This window comes from Tetrahymena thermophila, assembly GCF_000189635.1.
Source record: "Tetrahymena thermophila SB210 genomic scaffold scf_8254654, whole genome shotgun sequence".
In the NCBI taxonomy this organism is placed as follows: Eukaryota; Ciliophora; class Oligohymenophorea; order Hymenostomatida; family Tetrahymenidae; genus Tetrahymena; species Tetrahymena thermophila.
Window position 1 is genome coordinate 15,514 of NW_002476422.1, and position 20,337 is coordinate 35,850.

The 20,337-nt window shown below is 21.1% G+C and overlaps 6 protein-coding genes across 6 annotated transcripts; 3 read left to right on the forward strand and 3 right to left on the reverse strand. All coding sequences in view use genetic code 6, as the record gives it.

Moving 5' to 3' along the window:
• Positions 1-514: 514 nt before the first annotated feature.
• On the reverse strand, positions 515-4,582 carry TTHERM_000503783 (cyclic nucleotide-binding domain protein; the record flags this gene model as incomplete). The annotated part of the gene is made up of 13 exons (XM_012797451.1): positions 515-605; positions 914-1,003; positions 1,243-1,332; positions 1,633-1,722; positions 1,978-2,067; positions 2,326-2,415; positions 2,698-2,787; positions 3,041-3,130; positions 3,379-3,468; positions 3,588-3,677; positions 3,865-3,954; positions 4,083-4,175; positions 4,413-4,582. The coding sequence occupies 13 exons, from the start codon at positions 4,580-4,582 to the stop codon at positions 515-517; spliced, it is 1,254 nt and encodes a 417-aa protein (XP_012652905.1).
• Positions 4,583-5,796: 1,214 nt separating this feature from the next.
• Positions 5,797-6,870, reverse strand: TTHERM_00503800 (aromatic ring-opening dioxygenase catalytic subunit LigB; the record flags this gene model as incomplete). The annotated part of the gene is made up of 1 exon (XM_001015179.2): positions 5,797-6,870. The coding sequence occupies one exon, from the start codon at positions 6,868-6,870 to the stop codon at positions 5,797-5,799; it is 1,074 nt and encodes a 357-aa protein (XP_001015179.2).
• A 2,811-nt stretch (positions 6,871-9,681) lies between these two features.
• TTHERM_000503802 (transmembrane protein, putative) lies at positions 9,682-10,170 on the forward strand (the record flags this gene model as incomplete). The annotated part of the gene is made up of 1 exon (XM_012797452.1): positions 9,682-10,170. One exon carries the CDS (start codon positions 9,682-9,684, stop codon positions 10,168-10,170), a length of 489 nt encoding a protein of 162 aa, XP_012652906.1.
• Positions 10,171-11,332: 1,162 nt separating this feature from the next.
• Positions 11,333-12,595, forward strand: TTHERM_00503820 (transmembrane protein, putative; the record flags this gene model as incomplete). Its single annotated transcript, XM_001015181.3, has 1 exon — positions 11,333-12,595. The coding sequence occupies one exon, from the start codon at positions 11,333-11,335 to the stop codon at positions 12,593-12,595; it is 1,263 nt and encodes a 420-aa protein (XP_001015181.1).
• Positions 12,596-14,735: 2,140 nt separating this feature from the next.
• Positions 14,736-17,002, forward strand: TTHERM_00503830 (hypothetical protein; the record flags this gene model as incomplete). Its single annotated transcript, XM_001015182.2, has 4 exons — positions 14,736-15,890; positions 15,984-16,358; positions 16,417-16,635; positions 16,688-17,002. Exons 1-4 carry the CDS (start codon positions 14,757-14,759, stop codon positions 17,000-17,002), a joined length of 2,043 nt encoding a protein of 680 aa, XP_001015182.2. The 5' UTR covers positions 14,736-14,756.
• A 356-nt stretch (positions 17,003-17,358) lies between these two features.
• TTHERM_00503839 (2-hydroxyphytanoyl-CoA lyase) lies at positions 17,359-19,418 on the reverse strand (the record flags this gene model as incomplete). Its single annotated transcript, XM_001470721.2, has 7 exons — positions 17,359-17,627; positions 17,694-17,957; positions 18,023-18,199; positions 18,257-18,607; positions 18,675-19,077; positions 19,144-19,217; positions 19,274-19,418. The coding sequence occupies 7 exons, from the start codon at positions 19,416-19,418 to the stop codon at positions 17,359-17,361; spliced, it is 1,683 nt and encodes a 560-aa protein (XP_001470771.2).
• Positions 19,419-20,337: the final 919 nt, after the last annotated feature.

Here is a 20,337-nt window from a genome sequence, read left to right on the forward strand (position 1 = left end):
CAAGTAAATAAACTTTTAACAAAAAACATGATTTTATAGTATTCTCTACCGTTCTATATTTTTTAATCAGAAATCTAATTTAGGCGAAAATTGTAATTATTCAATGAATAATTAATCAAATTCATCATTCAAAAATACTTTGAATATTTTATATTGTATTTTTCTAAAGAAGTGTTGCTGGTTGTGATAATCAAATTTATTTAAAAAATAAAATTCAAAAATTATTGATTGTTTATGATGTTGATCAAAATTTGGTGTTAATTAATAAGGATAACAGTATTTAAGAAAATTCTATCAATAAAATTTTTTTTAATTAATTTTATATCAACATGTAAAATAATGAAATTTATTATAATAAAGATAATCAACCATAAATTTAGCTATTTTCTAGTTTAAATTATTAAATAATAAACATAAAAATATAAATTACATAAAAAAGAAATTTTATATAGAAATTAAAATATTTTTATTTTCTTATTTATTTATTAGTAGTACTCTTTTCATAACTTATTTGTCAATATAAATATATACTTTTAACGACTAATCTCTTTAATTTAAGAATTTTTTTCATTAAGTTTGGAGAAGAACTTTATTAGTGAGACATACTTTAAATTTAAATATAATTTAATGTAAATTCAAAATCAAAATATATTTATATTTAAAATAATTTAAATTAAATTAAAAATTTAAATTAAGAAAAACTAGCACAATCAAAATTAAATAATAGAAATTTTATTATATTGAAAAAAATATTTTTAATCAATTAATTAGTTAGTTAGAAGGAAAAAATGTAGAAGAAGGATTATTAAATAATAAGAAATTTATTTATGATGAACAAAAAATTAAAAATTAAATTTAAAATTAAATGCATAATAAGAATCAAAAGCCTAATAAATTAAACAAAAGCCTAAACCTTAAATAAAGTAACAAATTTGAGAGATTAGTGCATTTTGCTAAAGCAGAACCTAAGAATGATACACTCTTCGCACTAAGTTATATATAACTTTTTAAAAATTGAAGAAAATTTAATTAATTAGTTAGTTTGGTAGATAGAAAGAAAGAAAAATATAAAATAATAAGAAATAAATTAATTAATAATCAGAGCAATTCTTGAAAATTAAAAAATAAATGATTTAAATTAAGAAAAAAAAAATACAATCTTAATTAAAACAAATAAATTAAATAAAAAGAAAAAATTTAATAAATAAAAATGCCGAATCCAAAATAATAAACTATTTTTACCAAAGATGAAGTTCTAAATTTGAGAGATTGATACACTTTACTATACCAGAAATCAAGCTACATGCAGATTCATCATTAATACTATTACAACTTTTTAAATATTGAAGAAAATATAATAAATTAAAAGGAAAAATTTTAAAATGAGGTAATAAATTAAGATGATAAAACATGATCTGAGCTTAAAAGCATATAATTACTGTAATCTTCCATTAAGAATTTCATATCAGTTACGAGGTAAGGGTCAAATTTTATTTATTTTTGTCTTTAATTAGTAAAAAAATAGCCCTTACAAATTTCGAGCTTACGGGGTTTTACGGTTAATAAAAAATTATTTTTAATTCATTTTGTATCACAAGATATTTCAACATATAACAAATAAATTGATTTTACTTAAGATTAAGGTTCAAATATGTGAGTTAAGTGAAATTTTCTAAAGCTAAATCTAGGCATGATGTATCTTTCGTACCCATTTTATTCCAACTTTTTAAAAAATAATTTTAATAATTAGTTAGGAAGGAAATGAAGAAAAAGTATGAAATAATAAATTAGAAATTAATTAACAATCTAAGCAAAATTTTTAAATGAGCTAAATTAATTTGAAAAAAACTATTATCAAAAAGCAAAAAAAGAAATAAATAAATACATAAATACATAAAAATATTATTATTTTTAAATTAATTTTTATATGAAAAAATATGAATAAATTAAATAAACAAAACAAAAAATTTAATTTACTGAAGATCAATAGTCAACTTTTAAAGATAAGTGCAGTTTGATAAAGCAAAACCTAAGCCTGAGGCACCTTTATATCCAATTTTATTATTACTTTTAATAATAATAATTAGTTTTTTAAAGGAAAAAATATGAAATAATAAGGAATTAATTAATTAGTGATCTAAAGATAGATTGAAATTTAAAAATAAGTTAAATTAAGAGTAGAAATATAACGTCATAATCTAAATCAAAAAATAAATAAGCAAACTAATAAAAACCTGCTAAATAAATTAATAAATAATATTTATTGTTTTAAATTCATTTAATACTAAAAATTATCACAATCAAAAACAAATAAATTATTTTTACTAAAGATAAAGAGTCAAATTTTAGAGATTAATGCACTTAGCTAAAGCAAAACCTAATTCTAATGTACCTTCATTATAAATTTTATTATCACTTTTTAAATATTTAAAAATATTTTATTATTTACTCTAAAGAAGAAGAAAAAATATTAAGAAATAAAAAATTAACTAATAAAAATAACAAAGATTAGAATTAAATAATTAGTTAAATAAAAAAGATCTAAAATAATCAAAAAGTAAGCAAATAAAATAAATAAATAAATAAATAAATAAATAAAAAATTGATAAATAAATAAGTAAAAATAATTTTATTAAAATAAATTTCTTTTTATGCTAAAAAATATAACACATAATCCATAATAAAAAAATATTTTACCGAAGATTAAGAGTGAAACTAGATAGATTAATGAAGTTAGCTATAGAAGAACCTAATTCTAACATACCTTTGTCACCAATTTTATTTCTGCTTTTTAAAGCATTTTAAGAAAATATAATTAGTTAGAAGAATAGAAGAAATATGAAAGAATAAGAAATCAATTCTAAAAGAAAAGGTAAAACTTAAAAAATAATTTAAATTAACAAAATAAAACATACACAGAAAGAAACAAAAATCTAAAAAATAAAATAAAAAAAAAATTTATAATAATGTGTTTTATTGCTTTAAACTCATTTTCATATTTAAAAAATATCACCATCCAAAACAAATAAGCTCTTTTTACCTAAAGTTAAGTATCAAATTTTAAAGATTTCTACATTATGTTAAAGCAAAACATAAAGATGATGCCCCCTTTGCATAAATATAATTACAACTTTTTAAATAGAAAAATTAAGAAACAATAAGTAATGTATTAATTAATATTCAAACCAAAAATGGATAATTTAAAAATTAATTAAATTAAGAATAAAAATATACATATAAAAAGCAAATTAATCAAATAAAAGCTAATAAATAAATACATATATACAAACAAACATAAATAAAAATAATTTATTATTTTAAATTCATTTTTTATTTAAAAATATCACTACTCAGAATAAATAAAAATAAAGTATTTACGTAACATCAAGGGTCATTGTTTAGATGCTAGTGAATTTTGATACAGCAGAAGCTAAGATTAATGCACCTTCTTGGCCAATTTTATTTCCACTTTTTAAGTATTGAAGAAAATATAATTTTTTAGAAGGAAAAAATGAAGAAAAAATAGGAGTGAAATATTAAGAAATGAGTTAATTAATTATAGTAAAAAACAAATAAGCTGTTTTTACCCAATTTCAAGAGTCAAATTTAAGAGATTAGTGCATTTTACTAAACCAGAAACTAAGTTTGGCATACCCTTTGCACCAATTTAGTTTCCACTTTTAAATATTGAAGAGAATGAAATTAGTTAAAATTAAAAAATATAAAATAACAAGAAATTTTTAAATAACTAAAAAAAACACATTTAAGAATCAAAATGAAATCAAATCAAATAAATAGTTTTAAATTCATTTTTATATTTAAGAGTGTCTGTCTCCATCCTAAATTTACAAACTATTTTTTTACCTTAGAAAAAGTGTTAAATATGAGAGATTAGTGCACTTTGCTAAAGCAGAAGCCAAATCTGATGCAGTTTCTTAACCAATTTTATTTTTACTTTTTAAATATTGACAAGTATATAATTAAAAAATGATAAAATAATAATAAATTAATTCGTTCATAATCATATTTTGAAAATTGTAACAGAAATAAGTTAAAAGAAAAAATAAAAGCATTCATTTTACCGAAAATTAAGAGTCAAATTTGACAGGTCAGTACAGTTTACTAAAGCAGAACCTAAGCTTGATAAGCCAATTGAACTTGTACCAATTTAATTTCTACTTTTTAAATATTGAAGAAAATATAATTAATAGGAAAAAATACATTAAAAATATGAAATAATACTTAAGTAATTAATAATCAAACCTAAAATTGAATATATTAAAATAAACCCAATCAAATCAAAAGCAAATAAATAAAATAAAAAGCTTAAAAATAAATTAAATGAATTTATTACTTAATAAATTTTTAAATTAAAAAATATCACAATTATAAAACAAATAAACAATTTTTACTCAAGATTAAGTTCAAGATTTGAGAGATTAGTGTATTTTGCTAAAACAGAGCTTAAGGCTGATAAATCTTCTTCACCAATTAATTTCATACTTGAACAATTCAAGAAATCATAATAACTTAGATAGTTAAATGGACAAAAGTAAGTAGAATAAGAAAAAAAAGAAATCATAAGAAATCAATTAATAATCAAAGCAAATGCAAAAATCAAAAAAATAAATCAATATAAGCTAAAAAAACATAATATAATTTGTAATATAGAGTAAAAATAAGAATATTTTTATTTGAAAGATTATATTTTATATGGATTAATTCTCAAATATAAAAAAAATAAGATTAATAATAAGAAATTTAATTTACTTCAAATCAATATAGAGAATTGAGCAAGATAAAAAAGATGAGTTTAAAAACTTTTTTATTTAAAAAAGAAAATATAAAATGAAAACTCATTAAAAGTAATAATTACATCTTATAGATAATAAAAGTTTTATTTCTATTATATCATTTTTTTTCTTCGAGATTATTCAATAACAATTTTATTCAAATTTAATCTAACTAAATAAATATTAAGAAATTCATTTATTTTTAATTAAAGTTTTGATACAAAGAACGAAAAGAAAAAATAAATATTAGTAGATAAAATATCAATTTATAAAATTTGATTTAATTAAGATGTCTAAATAAATTGCTAGATAGATTTAATTTAATTATCAAATCTTAATACTTCTAATTCAGCTTGTATATTCAAAAAATATAAAGAATAAATAATAGGAATAGATTGAAAAAACTATTAATTAATTATTTGAATTTTAAAAAATAATTTTTATATTAAAGATTTTTAATTAATAAAGAAAAATAAATTAAATAATAATAGTAATTAAAAAAAATAAACTTAATATGTTGAGCATTCATATAACTTATGTATGTCTCAGTTAAATTAAAAGGAGTGTACGTGAAAATTTATATGGTATTTAATTTAATTTTTTAACATTTTTATATTTAAAGCATCTTTAAAGTAGTTTTTAACATATTTAATATTAAACTTCTTGACTTAAAAAAAGTGAATATAGTGTAGGAAGAATTAGCTTCTGAATGGATCATTTAGCCTAAATTACTACGCATATAATAATGTGAAAAAAATTTTATATTTTAAATTAAAAATTTTAAAAATCAATACAAAATATTTAAAAGCAATCATAAAAAATATATTTTTTTTTTGAAAAATAAAAGTTATTAAAAATTATTTAACTACTTTGAATTTTAAGGATAACGATACTGCATACTGAAAATAAAGTTTTAAATTAAAATTAGTTTGTCTTAATGATTTAATTAATCATATAAAATCAAAATACTTAATCTTAATGTAGCTTTTATATTATATAGATTTCATTAAAACGAATAGCAAGAGCACATAAATGTAAACTATTATTCAAGACAAATTAGCTCTCCTGGGTACTTTGAAGTACCTAAAGCAACTAAAAGGGGCATAAAATGATCATCGCTGTGATGCATGTAATTATACATTTTATGTTATTTAATAGCAACTATTGCATCTCTTCTTTTTTACTCATCTTTATTAGTTACTATTTCGATTAGATACTTTTCCCATTCTTTTGACCAAGCAGTAAATTAAGGATGATTCATATAAGTGAAAGAATGTGTTGAAGCACCACTATTAATTATGATTGTATTTTCATCTCTAAATTGTTCTAAAATTTATCCAATTTTATAATGGAAGGCTGTGTCCATTCCAGAATGGAGACTCACCTGCACTATTTAAGGAGCATATTTTGTATTGCTTTGAAAGGCCTTTTATTATTCATTTATGTCATAGAGACAGAAAAGTCCACCCCAACCTCCATGATCTATATCTTCTGATGTTGTTGTTTTAGCTTAAATCTTATTGTCCAATAGCTTTTGATGGATTTATTTAGCTAATTCCACATTTGTGTCTAAAGAAAAATTAAATTTGTAGAGCCACTTGCTGGGGTGGTCATGTACTACTTTTGGATGAGGATTTAGATTTACTGTGACTTATTTTTCTTCCCAGTGTCCTGATATTATGATTGCAGTTTTAATTCTACTTTGCAATTTGTTATCTTTTGTATACTTATTGAGACATTTAAATAGTTAAGTATCTGGGTTGAGAGTCTCTCCTACAAGACCATGAGATATAAATAAACTAGGTAATCTGGTAGCTTGAGATGTCATTTGATCTTTTTAATTAGTTTTCGATTTATTCTAGTTTTTGTCTGTATTTAGTTTTAGGTTTGTTTCTGAAGCTAGTTTTTTTTGTTATTAATTTTAGATTTTAAGAAGATTTGTTTATGATTGAGGTTATTATTCGGCTTTAGAAACTTTTTATAGTGCACTGAATTAGAATTAAGGTAGGTAGTAAACCAAGAATAGAATAATAATTACTTATACGATTGTTAACTATTTTATATTTTTTTAATTCATTATTTTTAACTAATATTTTTTTTTTTGCTTTTAAATTTGAATTTTCATTTGCCTATTTCTTTCTAGACTAATTGAATAAAGTTAATAATTGTTAAAACACACATTACACTCTTCAATTTTTTCTTTAGAATGTTTAAAGAAAAATATTCTGATTAATTCTTTAAGAATACACATAAAAAATAATAATTCTATTATAAAAAATATTAACCTATAGCTAAATAAATGAATTATCCTTAAATTTAAAAGACTCCTTTTATTTTTGCTTAAACCTTTTTATTAAGTCGCTATCTAATCGCATTTTTAAATGAAGGTAAGACATTTAAAAGCAATAATTATTTCTGTAAAAATTCTTAGAAATGTTATTCTCAAAAATAAAGCTTACATTAATAAATCTAGTTAAATTAAGTGTAATTTTAATAGTTTAACAATCTATTTGTAAATGTATAAGATTAGTTTATAGATTTATTTAAAGATAATACTTAAAAGGATTATTAGAAATAATTTTTTGTTTCAATAGAATTTTGTAATAAATAAAATAATTTTTATTGAAATAAAGTTATTAAGGTTTACAGAACAAATTATTACATAAAAATAAAAATAATTTAAACTACTTCTAAAATAAGCAGAAATAATACTGATTACAACCTAATAATAATTTAATAAAATTTTTCTTTCGAAGAAACATAGAATAATCACAATAATTTCAATTTTAGCTTTAATAAAAACTATCATATTATATTCTATTAAAAATTCTTTCATTTATTTTAATGGTTTTTGATAATTTAATTATTTCCTTCTACATTTTTAAATACTCCTATTACAAACAACATACATACATACATACATACATACATACATACATACATAATATTAAAATATAATAAAACTTCAGTAGAAATTTTTTAATTTGATAATAGAAAGACTTATTAAATATAATAATTACAATAAATCATATATTTTAGTTCCTTGCTTTTATTAAATCCTAAATTTACTTTTAAACATAAAATATTCTTTGATTTATAAATGTTAAGATATTTTTTAGGTAATTTAATGCTTTTACTGCTAAAAAGGTTTAGTGACAAATAAATATTTTACTCGCTAGGTAATAAATCTTTTCTTACTCTCATGTATGATTTTATAATAATTTATTAGGGGAAATCTATTTATCTCAGTGAGTTATTTTGATTCTAATTCACTATAGTTAGTTAATTTTTATAAATTGTAAAATGTCAGACAAAGATTATAATAAAATGAAATTAAAAATATTAAATAATTAATTTTATTTCCTAAATTTCAACTTTACTTAAAAAATTTTTTAAAACAATAAAAAAACACTTTATTTGCTAACCAATTTGAAGTTAAATTATTTAAAACTTTAAGCAGTGTAAATAAGAAATATTTTTTTATTATAAAAGTATTTTGATTTATTAATAGTTTAAATTTTTTATCCAATTAAAAAAGTACAATAAATAATTATGCGCATAAAATGTATAATTATGAATAATATCTTAATATTTTATTTAATTTTTTAACAAATCAAAAATTTCGTTTGTATTTTATTTGGATATCTTTGATTAATAAATTTTAAAATATATGAAAAAATAATTACTCATGATAATTTTAGATGTTATCTTATGATATTTATATCAGTCTATTAATTTTAATGTGAGATAAAATAGATTTTATATTAAAGTTAAAATCTTATTTTCTAGTTACAAATTCAGATTTAATTATTATTTTTTAAGAATCAAAGAAATTTCAGAGGAAACAAATTTTTTAGATTCTCCATAATAATCTTTAATAATCATATATAATTATTAGAATTATATAAAAAATTGATTTCATTTGAAACATATTATTAATTTCTTTTGATACTAAATTTATTTAGATCTTTTATGAATATTATTTGAAAGTTTTAGTTTAAAAATAATGATTATTTGACATTTTTTCTAATGTAATTATTTTTTAACATTTTGCAACAAGTCAATTGATTATTACTAAAAATGGTCTCATAATTTCCTAAAATTTAAATAAATGAGTTAATAAGTAAAGAATATCAAAAATTAAGGCTTTATATTTTTTAAATAATTAACGAAATAAAATTAATTTAAAAAATATATCAAAATTAATATTAGATAATTATTCTTCAAATATCAATCCATTTAATTTGAGTAAAAATTATTTAATTTAATTGCTTAATATTTGAACTAACCTAAAATAATTAAAAATTTGTTGTTAAGAAAAATAATTGTTTCTTATAAATATTATAAAATAAATATATTTTATTAAACTAAAAATATATTTTTAATAAGGTTAAATTATTTAAGATTATTTATTGCTAATATTTCAAATTTTGTTTGATTAAATTTAATTCTTTTATATCAGAAAATTTTTGATAATTTATTTGATAATAAAAGTTTTTTTTAGAATAAAAAGTAATTTAGATAAGTAAGTAAAAACCATTTATTTTTCTTTCTTAAATTGAATTAATTAAAAATGATAATTACAATTTTTCTAAAAATAGGGATTAAAAAAGTAGATTTCGTCAAACATGTCTTTAAAAGTTATTTTAAAATTGAAATATATTACTTGATTTAAATTAAGTTGATATTTTCTTTCAATATTTAAGCAAAAAAAAAATAAAGTAATATAAAAAGCATTTTAAAAAAGTAACTATGAATAGAAAATATCTGTCTGCAATAAGTAAGTAATTAGACTAAAATAGAAAGATGAAAATAAGAAAGATTCTTATCAGCAGATTAATTTTCTATCAAAAATATTAATGAAGGAAAAAAGTTAAAGTTAAATAAAATGCATTTAAAATCTAAATTGAATAATGTAAAATAACTAATAAGAAAATAAATAAGATTTATTTTGGTAAAAAGAACAAAGAAAAAAAGAAAGTAAATGGCAAGACTTTAAAAAAATATTATTTTAATTTCAATAATTTGCTTTTAATTTATGTATATTAAGGCTGATCAATGTAATCTGAGCATAGATTAACTAAATAATCAAATAATTTACCCTATCATGGAAAATTGTTCTAAATAACTATGCTTTTATGGAAACACTACTTTAACGATTTAATATGAAAGCATTAGAATTAATTCTATTACATTAAAAGCAACTAATAAAACTAGCTAGTTGACTTAATTAGTTTTAAAAACACCTCCCTCTTAAAATCTACTAACAATAAACTCTTAATTTCTTGTCAATATAACTGATTAATATAGTTAGGGATCATATAGTTTTATAAACTTATTGTAAAACCAGACAACTAAATGGATAGTAAATATATGATGTAATATTTAATGTGATGGTAGATTCCTATAATTATCAATAATTTAAGCTTTATCAAGGAGCTCATATTTTAAATGTTATATTTAGTTTATTATTATTGATATTTTCAATATGAAGTAGGGCTATAAAACTTACATCTATATTTTATGTTTTGTTGGATTAATAATAATACCTGACTTAACTAAATAAAACAAATTTGTTTTTAAAATATAATTCTTTATATCTCAACCTTACAACTTTATTTTTATTTCCGCATAAAATTAAATATTTTTTTTTATGATTAAGAGGAATTAATAATATTGCTTTTAATATTAGGTTGTACAGCCAATTTTAAATTTTATTAAATAGGTTTATAATTGTAAATCATTTATGGAAATTTCATATTTGCTTTTATTTTTAACTAATTTAAATTGATTTTGAGTAAATTTTTGATTTACAACCTTTAATCTGATATCATAGATTTGAAAAGAAAGAAAGAAAAATTAAATATTCTTCATTTAAAAAAACATATAAAAAGTAAAAATTAATTATAATTTGTCACTAACTAACTAACTCATTTTTAAATTGAATGTGATTTATCAATAAAGAATTCATCTAAATAATAAATCATTATAAATTGATTTAGGTGTATTTAATAGAATAGATGAAGGAAAATTAATTGATTAATTAATTATTTGTAAATTTAAAAAATAAATCCACTTTTGATTTAGACTTAAATGCAAGTCTTACATAACTGATTGAAGGTAAATTTAAAAAAATAAATTGATAAAAGCGCTTAAAAGTATTAAAATTCTTTTTTAATTATCGCTTTTTCTCTATCCAAGAAGCTAAATAATTGTCTTTGTTAATAAGGTTTTATAACTTAATTATACAAATAAATGAATTATTCATTTAGTAAGTGCTGAAAGCATAAATAATCTCTGTTTTGGATTGTATTTTAATTTTTCTTCTTTAAGTTAATTATGGATTGAGATTGAAAGTTGAAGAAATTAAAATAAGGAAGTAGAAATAAATTATGTGAACCACTTCTACTAAGAGAGTTTTTTTAATTTGTTTTTATAGTTAAAAGCAATCTAAATCAAAAAAACTATTAAAAATTCAATTAGAATAAATAATTTATTAAAAAAAGTAAAAAGAAATTTAAAACAAAGGATTGAAAATTATGAATAATAAACATATTATTTTTGCCTTAATTATGGCAGCATTTGCAGTACAAGCTAATGCTTAATGCGCTTCAAATGCATCTGGATCTCCTGGAAGTTGTTTATGTAATTAGGGATATTATGGAACAAATGCTGAATCAAATGGTACATGTAATTAATGTCCTACAGGAACAACAACTGCAGCTCCATCTAGTGCTTCTGGAGGAAACACTAATTCTGGTACAACTATCATTGTTTGCTCTCTTTGTGATGTTAACTATTACATGACTAAAGCTGCAGGTGCTACTCAAGGCTACTAAAACACTCCTGCTGCTGCATTATGTAACGCTTGCCCACCAGGAACAGGAAATTCAGGAGCTTCTTCAGCTGGAGATGTTTCTTAATGCACTATTTGCTTACCAAATTATTATATGACGGCACTTCCTGTAGCTGCAAACCCTGGTTCTGGTATTAACGCTGCAGCAGCTACCTGCATCCTATGTCCAGATGGTTCTGGTAATGCTAGTGGAGTAAATGCTGTAGGAAATGCTTCTTAATGTAACACTTGTGTAGCAAATTTCTATATGTCAGCAGCTGCTACTGGTACAAAATAAGCTAATTGTTAGGCTTGTCCTATTGGATCAGGAAATGCTTCTGGATCAAGTACGGTTTCTGATTCTTCTGTTTGCAATATTTGCCAGAAAAACTATTTCATGACTGCATTAGCTTCAACAGGAGTTTCTGCAAAATGCTCTCCTTGTCCTAGTAACTCCTACAGCAGCGGTTCTACTTCAGTTAATTCAATTGCATCATGTATGTGCTTTGATAGTAATGCTGTTGCTCTTTCTTCAACTATTACTCAATGCTAATGCAAAAACGGATTTTTTGGAAAAGTTGCCACTGTTTTAGGCTAATCAAGTGGATGCAAGTAATGTCCAAAGGGACAATTTACTACAGCAGGAGCTAATTGCAATATTTGTACCGCAGGTTCTACTATTACTACTGATTAAGGAGGTTGCACTTGCAACGATAGTAGTACAGGAACATTGCCTTGGAATCCAGCTACAAACGTTTGCGAATGCTAAACAGGATACTATGGTAATCCTTCTACTGCTACAACTGTAGGAACTACTGGTTCATGTACCTCTTGCCCTAAAGGCACTTCTTCTACTAGCGGATAAGCCTAAGCAGCTAGTGATTGTGTACAAATTCCAGGAGCTACAACATATTCAATGATAATCTACTTTTCAGGAGTTTTAGGAGTTTTAGCATTGCTTATTTGATTTTTTCATCTTGCAAGTTAATAATTTATTAAAAATCTACTTAAAGTTAGATCAAGCTTTTATTAATTTGGTTTATATATCGCATTCATATTGTCCATCCATCCATTCTTTCATTATTATGAATTAATCAATTATAAAATTTAAAATTTCTAACTTTTTTATATCTGTCGTATTTTATTTCATTTTTTTAAAAACTTTGGATCAATTTTTCTTTTGATTTATTTATAAATACTCCATATCTAGCTATGATAAGATTTGAAATCATTTGATAAATAATTATTAATGATGAATAAATTATACTACTAAATGGCATATAAAGCTAGAAAATGCTTACAAATAATACACTTTTTTATATCAATCGTCGTTTATTTCATTTTTTTAAAAACTTTTCATCAATTTTTCTTTTGATTTATTTATAAATACTCCATATCTAGCTATGTTAAGAATTGAAATCATTTGATAAATAATTATTAATGATGAATAAATTATAATACTGAATAGCATATAAAGCTTGAATATGCTTAGAAATAATACGAAATTTTATATAAAATATTTTTTATTAATTATTTTTAATGCTATTCAAACAAAAAGAAAGTACCTTTGTTCCATTAAAAAACTAAATAAATAAAAAATTTCATAATATTTTCTGAAAAAAGTAATAAAAAAAGACTTACTAATCATCAATTAAAGATGATTTTTATCTTTACTTTTAATTTATTTGTAATTTGATTGAATGAAATAAACTTAATTTATTAATAAATTCATTTAAAGCCATAAAGAGAATATATGTTTTTACTATAAAAACTTGTTTCAAATAATTTAAATTAATTTTTGTTTGAACTATATTTATATTTCTATTGTAAATAAATAGACGACAATCATTTATTTGAAAAATAAATTTTAAATAATTTCCCTATAACTATTTATCACTCTAATAGAATAAATTTAAGCTTTTGATGAAGAATAAATAATGTACATTATATCAACTAAAATGTTATCTCCTAATATAAAAAACACTATTATTTTTTTATGTCTAATTATTAAAACATATATTTGATAAATAATTAACTTTTAGAAAAAAATATATTATTTCTTTACTTAATATATTTATTTATCCCCTTTCATCTATTTTTATAAATAAAAAACAATTAAAAAAGATAATTTTAAATAACTGATTGGCTTATTCTTTTTATAAAATTTTTCTATTTCAAAGCACTAATAAAAGAGGATTTGTTGAGTTACTTATTTTTTTCTTCATAATAAAAGATATTTTTATAAAGTTATTTCAAAAAGACATAAAAATTAGTCATAAATAAATAAGATAAATTAGTCAATATATTATCAGAGATAAGCGCCTTTGCTTAATATCAGAATCTATAAATATGAGATATTTTTAGAATAATTATAACTTAGAAAAATTATGTTTGAGTTAATTCAAATTAGTTTTTTATTTATATTCATTTATATTCTCTTTTTAAGATTGTAAAAAAATTTTTATTTTAGATTAAATTTTAAGAGTAATCATCTAAATTATTTTTCTTTTTATATTTTAATAACTAAAATTATGAAATAAGTTATTTAAAAATCCTTTTATTAACTATGAGTATTTTTGAATTTTTAAAAATAATGCTTGATTTTTATTAAAAGTTAGAATAAATAAATAGAGAAAATTATTTTTTATGATTTTCTATTGTCAAAGTATTAAATTCATAATAAAATATAATTAGAAGTGCATATTTGATGATTTAAATAAAAAAGCCCTCTTCAATCATGGAGACTGGCTATTAACATATTCGAGCAATGATTTAAAATAAGATCTATTTCGAGTTTTAGATTAAAAATACTAAAAAAAATAAATCAATTTTAAGAATAAATACTTAAATAGAAAATAATTGAAAGTGTTGATTTGTACATAGTATTAGTAATTATCTTTATAATATAATATTTATAAATAACTTAATGTTATTTAATTCAATTATTTATTTAATCTTTTTATAAAAATTCTGAGCAAAAGTAGAATTTTTAATTATTTTGGCATTCTAAGATGAGTTTATTTAAATCAAATCTAAGCTCAATATGGTTTTAAAAATTATCTTTAAAATTAGAACCACTTTAAATATCAAAAAATGAAAAAGATAAGCTTAATTTCTCTCATTAATTAATGTCAGAAAGACTCAATCAATCTAAAATTATTCTTAATACAAGCAATAAGTTTAATAATAAAAATAATAATAATGATAACTAAAGAAGATTATTTTATAGCCCTTAAAGCAGAAAGTTACCAAAAATTAATCTAACAGATAGCTAATTAAATAAATAAAATAAAATGGTTGGAGTTGTTGGAAAATAAGTTTATGATTTTAGTAATGGCTCAAGGAAAATTCGCTCTGTTGAGCGTTAGGAGTAGAGTCTTCAAAAGAAGGAGCACAGTGTTTAACAAATTTAATATTTAAAATAAGAAACTAAATCATATTTCTAAGATGATAATAACTCTATCGAAGATTAAGTAAGCATAATCTAGTAATTATAAATATAAGATTAAATTACTAATGAGAACGATTAGTCAAATAAATCTAATCATAAAGCTATTACAAAAATATAAGGATAGGAATGTTAATAATTAACATCTCTATTGGACATTCCAAATAAAATAACAAAAAATCAAGCCATGTTTTCACCAAAAAGATTGCCGAATAAACATATTTAATATACTCAAAACAATTTAACTGAGAGAAAGAATTAAAGCTAAAAGGAGGGAATACTTTAAACTTATAGATATGATAAAGATTTGATTAATTTATATGATGATTTTGCTAACAGCCATGTCGTAAAGATCAAAAATAGACTATAAAATGACTTAAATACAACTATGATTATTAAATATAAACAACTATAAAAATTGTATGATAATTAGATGAAGTATTTTTAAAAACTAAGTTAAAATGCAAACAATAATTCTGAGAGCGATTAATTTGAAGACATTAATCTATAGAAATTAGGAAACTAAGGTTAATATGGAGAATATCAAGTCATTTTAGATCAACTTTAGTTTCTTAATATTAATTAAAATGAAAACTTAGAGTTAGCCATTCACGACTTTGAGACTACTGTATTTATTTAATTGTTAGAATCCCTTGTTGAAGGATGTAGCCTAGCGATAAAAGAGTAGCTTCTTTTCTTACAAAACATCTTCAATCGCATTATTTATGTGAATACAAGTTCTAAAATAGTTAATTAGTTATAAAGCACTCTTAAAAAATAATAGTGTCTCAATAAACAAACAACATATGCTCAAGTAAAACTATTTTTAAAATATTTATTCTATTCATTCAAATAAATAAATAATTAAAATATTTAGATTTATCAATTTGTTAAAATTAAATAAAAGGGATTGTTTTTTCTATTAGATTACTTAGAAAAAAAATAAACAAGCAAGGCTGATTAAGAGCAGGCAAATGCTGATGACAAATTAAAAATAGAAGAGAAATTTAAGACAATGAAGAGAAGAATTGAAGAATTAGAATCAACTGTTTTTGATTTTGAATAAAAAGAAAAGTAGAAAGAGGAACATTTTTAGAAGAAGTAAATGATACTTTTGAATATGATTGAGTAAAAAGACAAATTCTTAGAAAACGATGTGAAAAAAGAAATGTAAGTTCTACAAATGCAAATTGATATATCAGAAAATGAACACAAACTAGCAATATAACAATACTAAAATATGTTAAAATAAAAAACATAAGAAATATAAGAATAAAAAGATGTAAATTTACCTTTATTTTTTTTTAATATTTTTTTAATTTATTCTAAATAATTAAAAGCTAAATGATGCTTAATAAAAGAAATTCTCTTAGCTAGAATAAGAATATCATTTAGTGCTTTAAAATTAGGCTCAATCAATTAAATGGATGATAAAAAACTCTGAAAATGCAGATAAATTACATTAAAAATTAAATTAATACAAAGATATGCTATAGACTATTACTTAATAGCATAAATAAAATCTCTAAGATTTGACTCCAAGACCATCTTTTAAAAAAGTAAGAAAATTTATTTAAATTTATTTTAAAAATTAAATAAATAATAAAATAGATAGACTCTTTAATCGAAAGCAACAAATTTCTATTAAATAATAATAAACCTAGTAAAAAATTATTCGAAAATAAAATTCATGAAATTATAAGTTAGGGTATTTCCAACAACAACAGCAATAGTAATATTTAATAAGATTAATAATATTCTGAAAACAAAATTAAAGAAAATAATTAAGTGGATAAGATTTCTACTTCATCTAAGCTTGACGAGATAAATGAATTTATTTCTTAGATTTTATAAAAGCTAAAGAAATAAAAACAACCAGATGTTTATCAAAATAGGAATCCTCGTCCTTCTAAATTATAAAAATGATAAAAGTTAGTAAATAAATAATAAAAATTAAGTCATTATTTTAAATTTTCCAAAAACTAAAATTAATCTTTTTTCCAATTTTGGCTAAAAAAACAGTATAAAAACTTAAAATAATTAATACATTTTATTCGCTTTTAAGTTATACAAAATAATTAATATTAAAGTTTATTTCACTCTCTTTGTGTATGTACATAAAAAATATAATAAAAATTCCTTTTCTAAATTTTATTTGGCTTAAAAATTCAAATTTATTTGTGTTTTATTTTAGTAAATATTTTATCAAATACTTTTTGAAATAATATTTTTTACAAATCTAATATAAAAAAATATTTTTTGTTATAATTGATTTAATATATTCAAAACTTTGGCAAAGGATCTTTCCTTGTCAGCCAAGAAAATTCTTGCTCTTTTCTTTATCCATTTGGATCAATCATCACATTTATGATATGTAAGACATCACTTTTGCTGAATGCTTATTCTAATGCTAATTTAAGCTCATTATGAGTTTTAACAAATAGACCTACTCCTCCAAATGCATCAGCTAATTTTTCATACCTAGTATTAGGTTTAAGAGCGTTTGGAGGAATATTATGAGCATTTATCTCTTCAGGTAGATCTTCAACTCCTATGAATTTAAATTAAAGTCATAAATGAAAGAAAGTTATTTTAAAAAGCTTTTTAAGTAATTTACCTGAAAAAATTCCATTATTATTTAAAATAATTACAACAAAAGGTAAGTTATATCTTATAGCTGTTTCAATTTCCATAGCTGAAAAACCAAAAGCAGAGTCTCCTAGAATTCCAACAACTGGTTTTTATGGATTAGTACATTTAGCTGCTATGCAGAAGGGTATTCCAATTCCCATAGTTCCAAAAGTTCCAGCATCAAGCTTTGTCCTAGGCTAAAGTTGATTGATTACTGTTCTTCCAATATCCATAGTATTAGCTCCTTCACCTTAAAATTCATTTAAAAAAATTTAATTTATGAGTACTTAAAATCAATATTATATCAATTCATACCAACATATATAAAATCTTTTGGAAGCATGCTTTAAATAATTCCTAAAGCTGAGTAGTAAGTTATTCTCTGTTTTTCATCATTTTATGATATTAACTTTTAAGAGACTAAAACATTTTTATCTATTTTTTCTTTGATACTTTTCCACCAATCTGCCTGAATTTATCTGCAATTATATCCTATTGTTTAAAAGCAGTGTTTTTAAACAGCATTTTATAAAAATAAAGAATATCTACCTTATAATTCCTACACAAGCTATTTAGTAATTAAACCTATATCTCCAAATAAATTCACGCTACCTTTCACATTTGTATCAAATTCTTCTGGGCATATTTCAATATGAATAATTTTTACATTCTTGTTAAATCTTGGAGGCTCTCCAAAATGTAAAATCCAATTTAATCTAGCACCTATCAGCAGAATTAGGTCTGCATTTTATAAAATAAAAGATCTAGCAGGAGCTGCACAACAAGGATGAAGGTCTGAGACCACTCCTTTACCCATAGGAGTGGGTAAAAAAGGTAACTGTGTGCTCTAAATTAATTATAAAACATCATTTTCTGCTCTAGAGTAGCCTGCTCCTTTACCTTTTAAAAAAGAAAATATTATTTTTTAAATGAATGCAAAAATATCTATTTTATTTATATTTATTACCTATTATAACTAAAGGATTTTTTGAAGTTTTAATTTATTGCACTGCTTATTATATCAACTGTGTAGGTGCAAGACTTAAAGGTAAGACTTAGTTGAATTGTGGGAATTCTAGGGAATCTAAATCTATTGTTTCAGTAAGTACATCTCCTGGTATTTCGATATAAACTGGTCCAGGTCTTCCAACAACACTAAGTCTAACAGCTTTAGAGATAACTTGAGGTATTTACTTAGCTGAGGTAATTTTAACAGCAAATTTTACGTATGGTTTAGTCAAACTTATTTAATCGCATTCTTAGAATGCTCCTTTTGCATTCTATGCCAAATCACTCGATCCCACTATTAATATCATAGGCCACCCGTTTGCCCAAGCATTTGCTAATCCTGTGACTGCATTAATCATTCCCTATTTTTTCAAATAAAAAATTCTTAAAAAAGGCCAATTAAATATGATATTTAAGCTTATTTTTACAGGTCCACTTACGCAAAGACATATTCCAGGTTTACCAGTTAAGTATCCAACAGCTCCTGCAGAATAAGAAGCGCCTTTATAGTTAAAAATAAGTTAAACAACAGATTTATCTAAAAATCATAATTTCTACCTTATTCGTTTCTGTAACCATAGTAGTTGATTCCTTCAGCTTAAATGGCAAACCCCAATTCAATTATTGGAACACCAATAATACCAAAACAATGCTCTAAGCCTTGTCTACTAAGAGCTCTAGCAACAACTAAATTTCCGCTCATATTCTAAATTTACTGAAACCTTATTAAATGAAGTATTGCTTTTTTTAATTTATTATTTCTGATATAATAAATTGCAATATCCAAAATGCGTCATATGTGTATCTATCTGATTGAAATTATAACTAATAAGCAATATCCAGAAATAAATTAATAATTAATAAAACTTTTTATATTACACACTAGTCAACTACTTTGTATTTAGATTACATTTAAAAAATTTGCCTCCATTTTTAAAATAAAAAATTGATAAAGAAAAATTCGAATGAATAAACTATTAAAATTCTATACAATGATTTTCAAATTAAAGTTTAATAATAGATAATTAATCTTGCAAAGTTCAATCAAAACTTTTAATTTATTTAAAAATGCTTAAAATTATCTTTTATTTTAATGTTTTAATGAAGATTGTTGAAAATAAGAACTAACACTAAATATTTTACACATAAATTGAATAAAAATAAAATCTTGTGTCATATTATGAAAGATCGCCTTTTATTTGTCTATAATCATTAATTAGATATTCTCTATCCTTTGGTTAATCTTAATTTATTTATTTAAATATGTTATTTTTCATACAATTTTTTGATAATTTTTTCCATTTTTTGACTAAAAAAAATATCTTGTGATTAATTCCATAAATCTTCTTTAAATACTATTTATACTGCTATTTCATTAATAATTTTCTTTTTATTAAATTCTATTATGTTTGATTTAAAAATTAATAAATTTAAATCTTAATTAAAGTAAGTCTTTATGTCTTGTTTTGGCTTTTAAAAGCTCAAAATACAAAATTACATACAACAAGTTAAAAATTAAAATGAAAAATGCTCAAATTTAAAAAACAAATGTTTTAAATTAAAATAAAAAATAAATACTAAAATAGCCTTTTAAAATTAAAAAAATGATTTTTAAGAAAAAA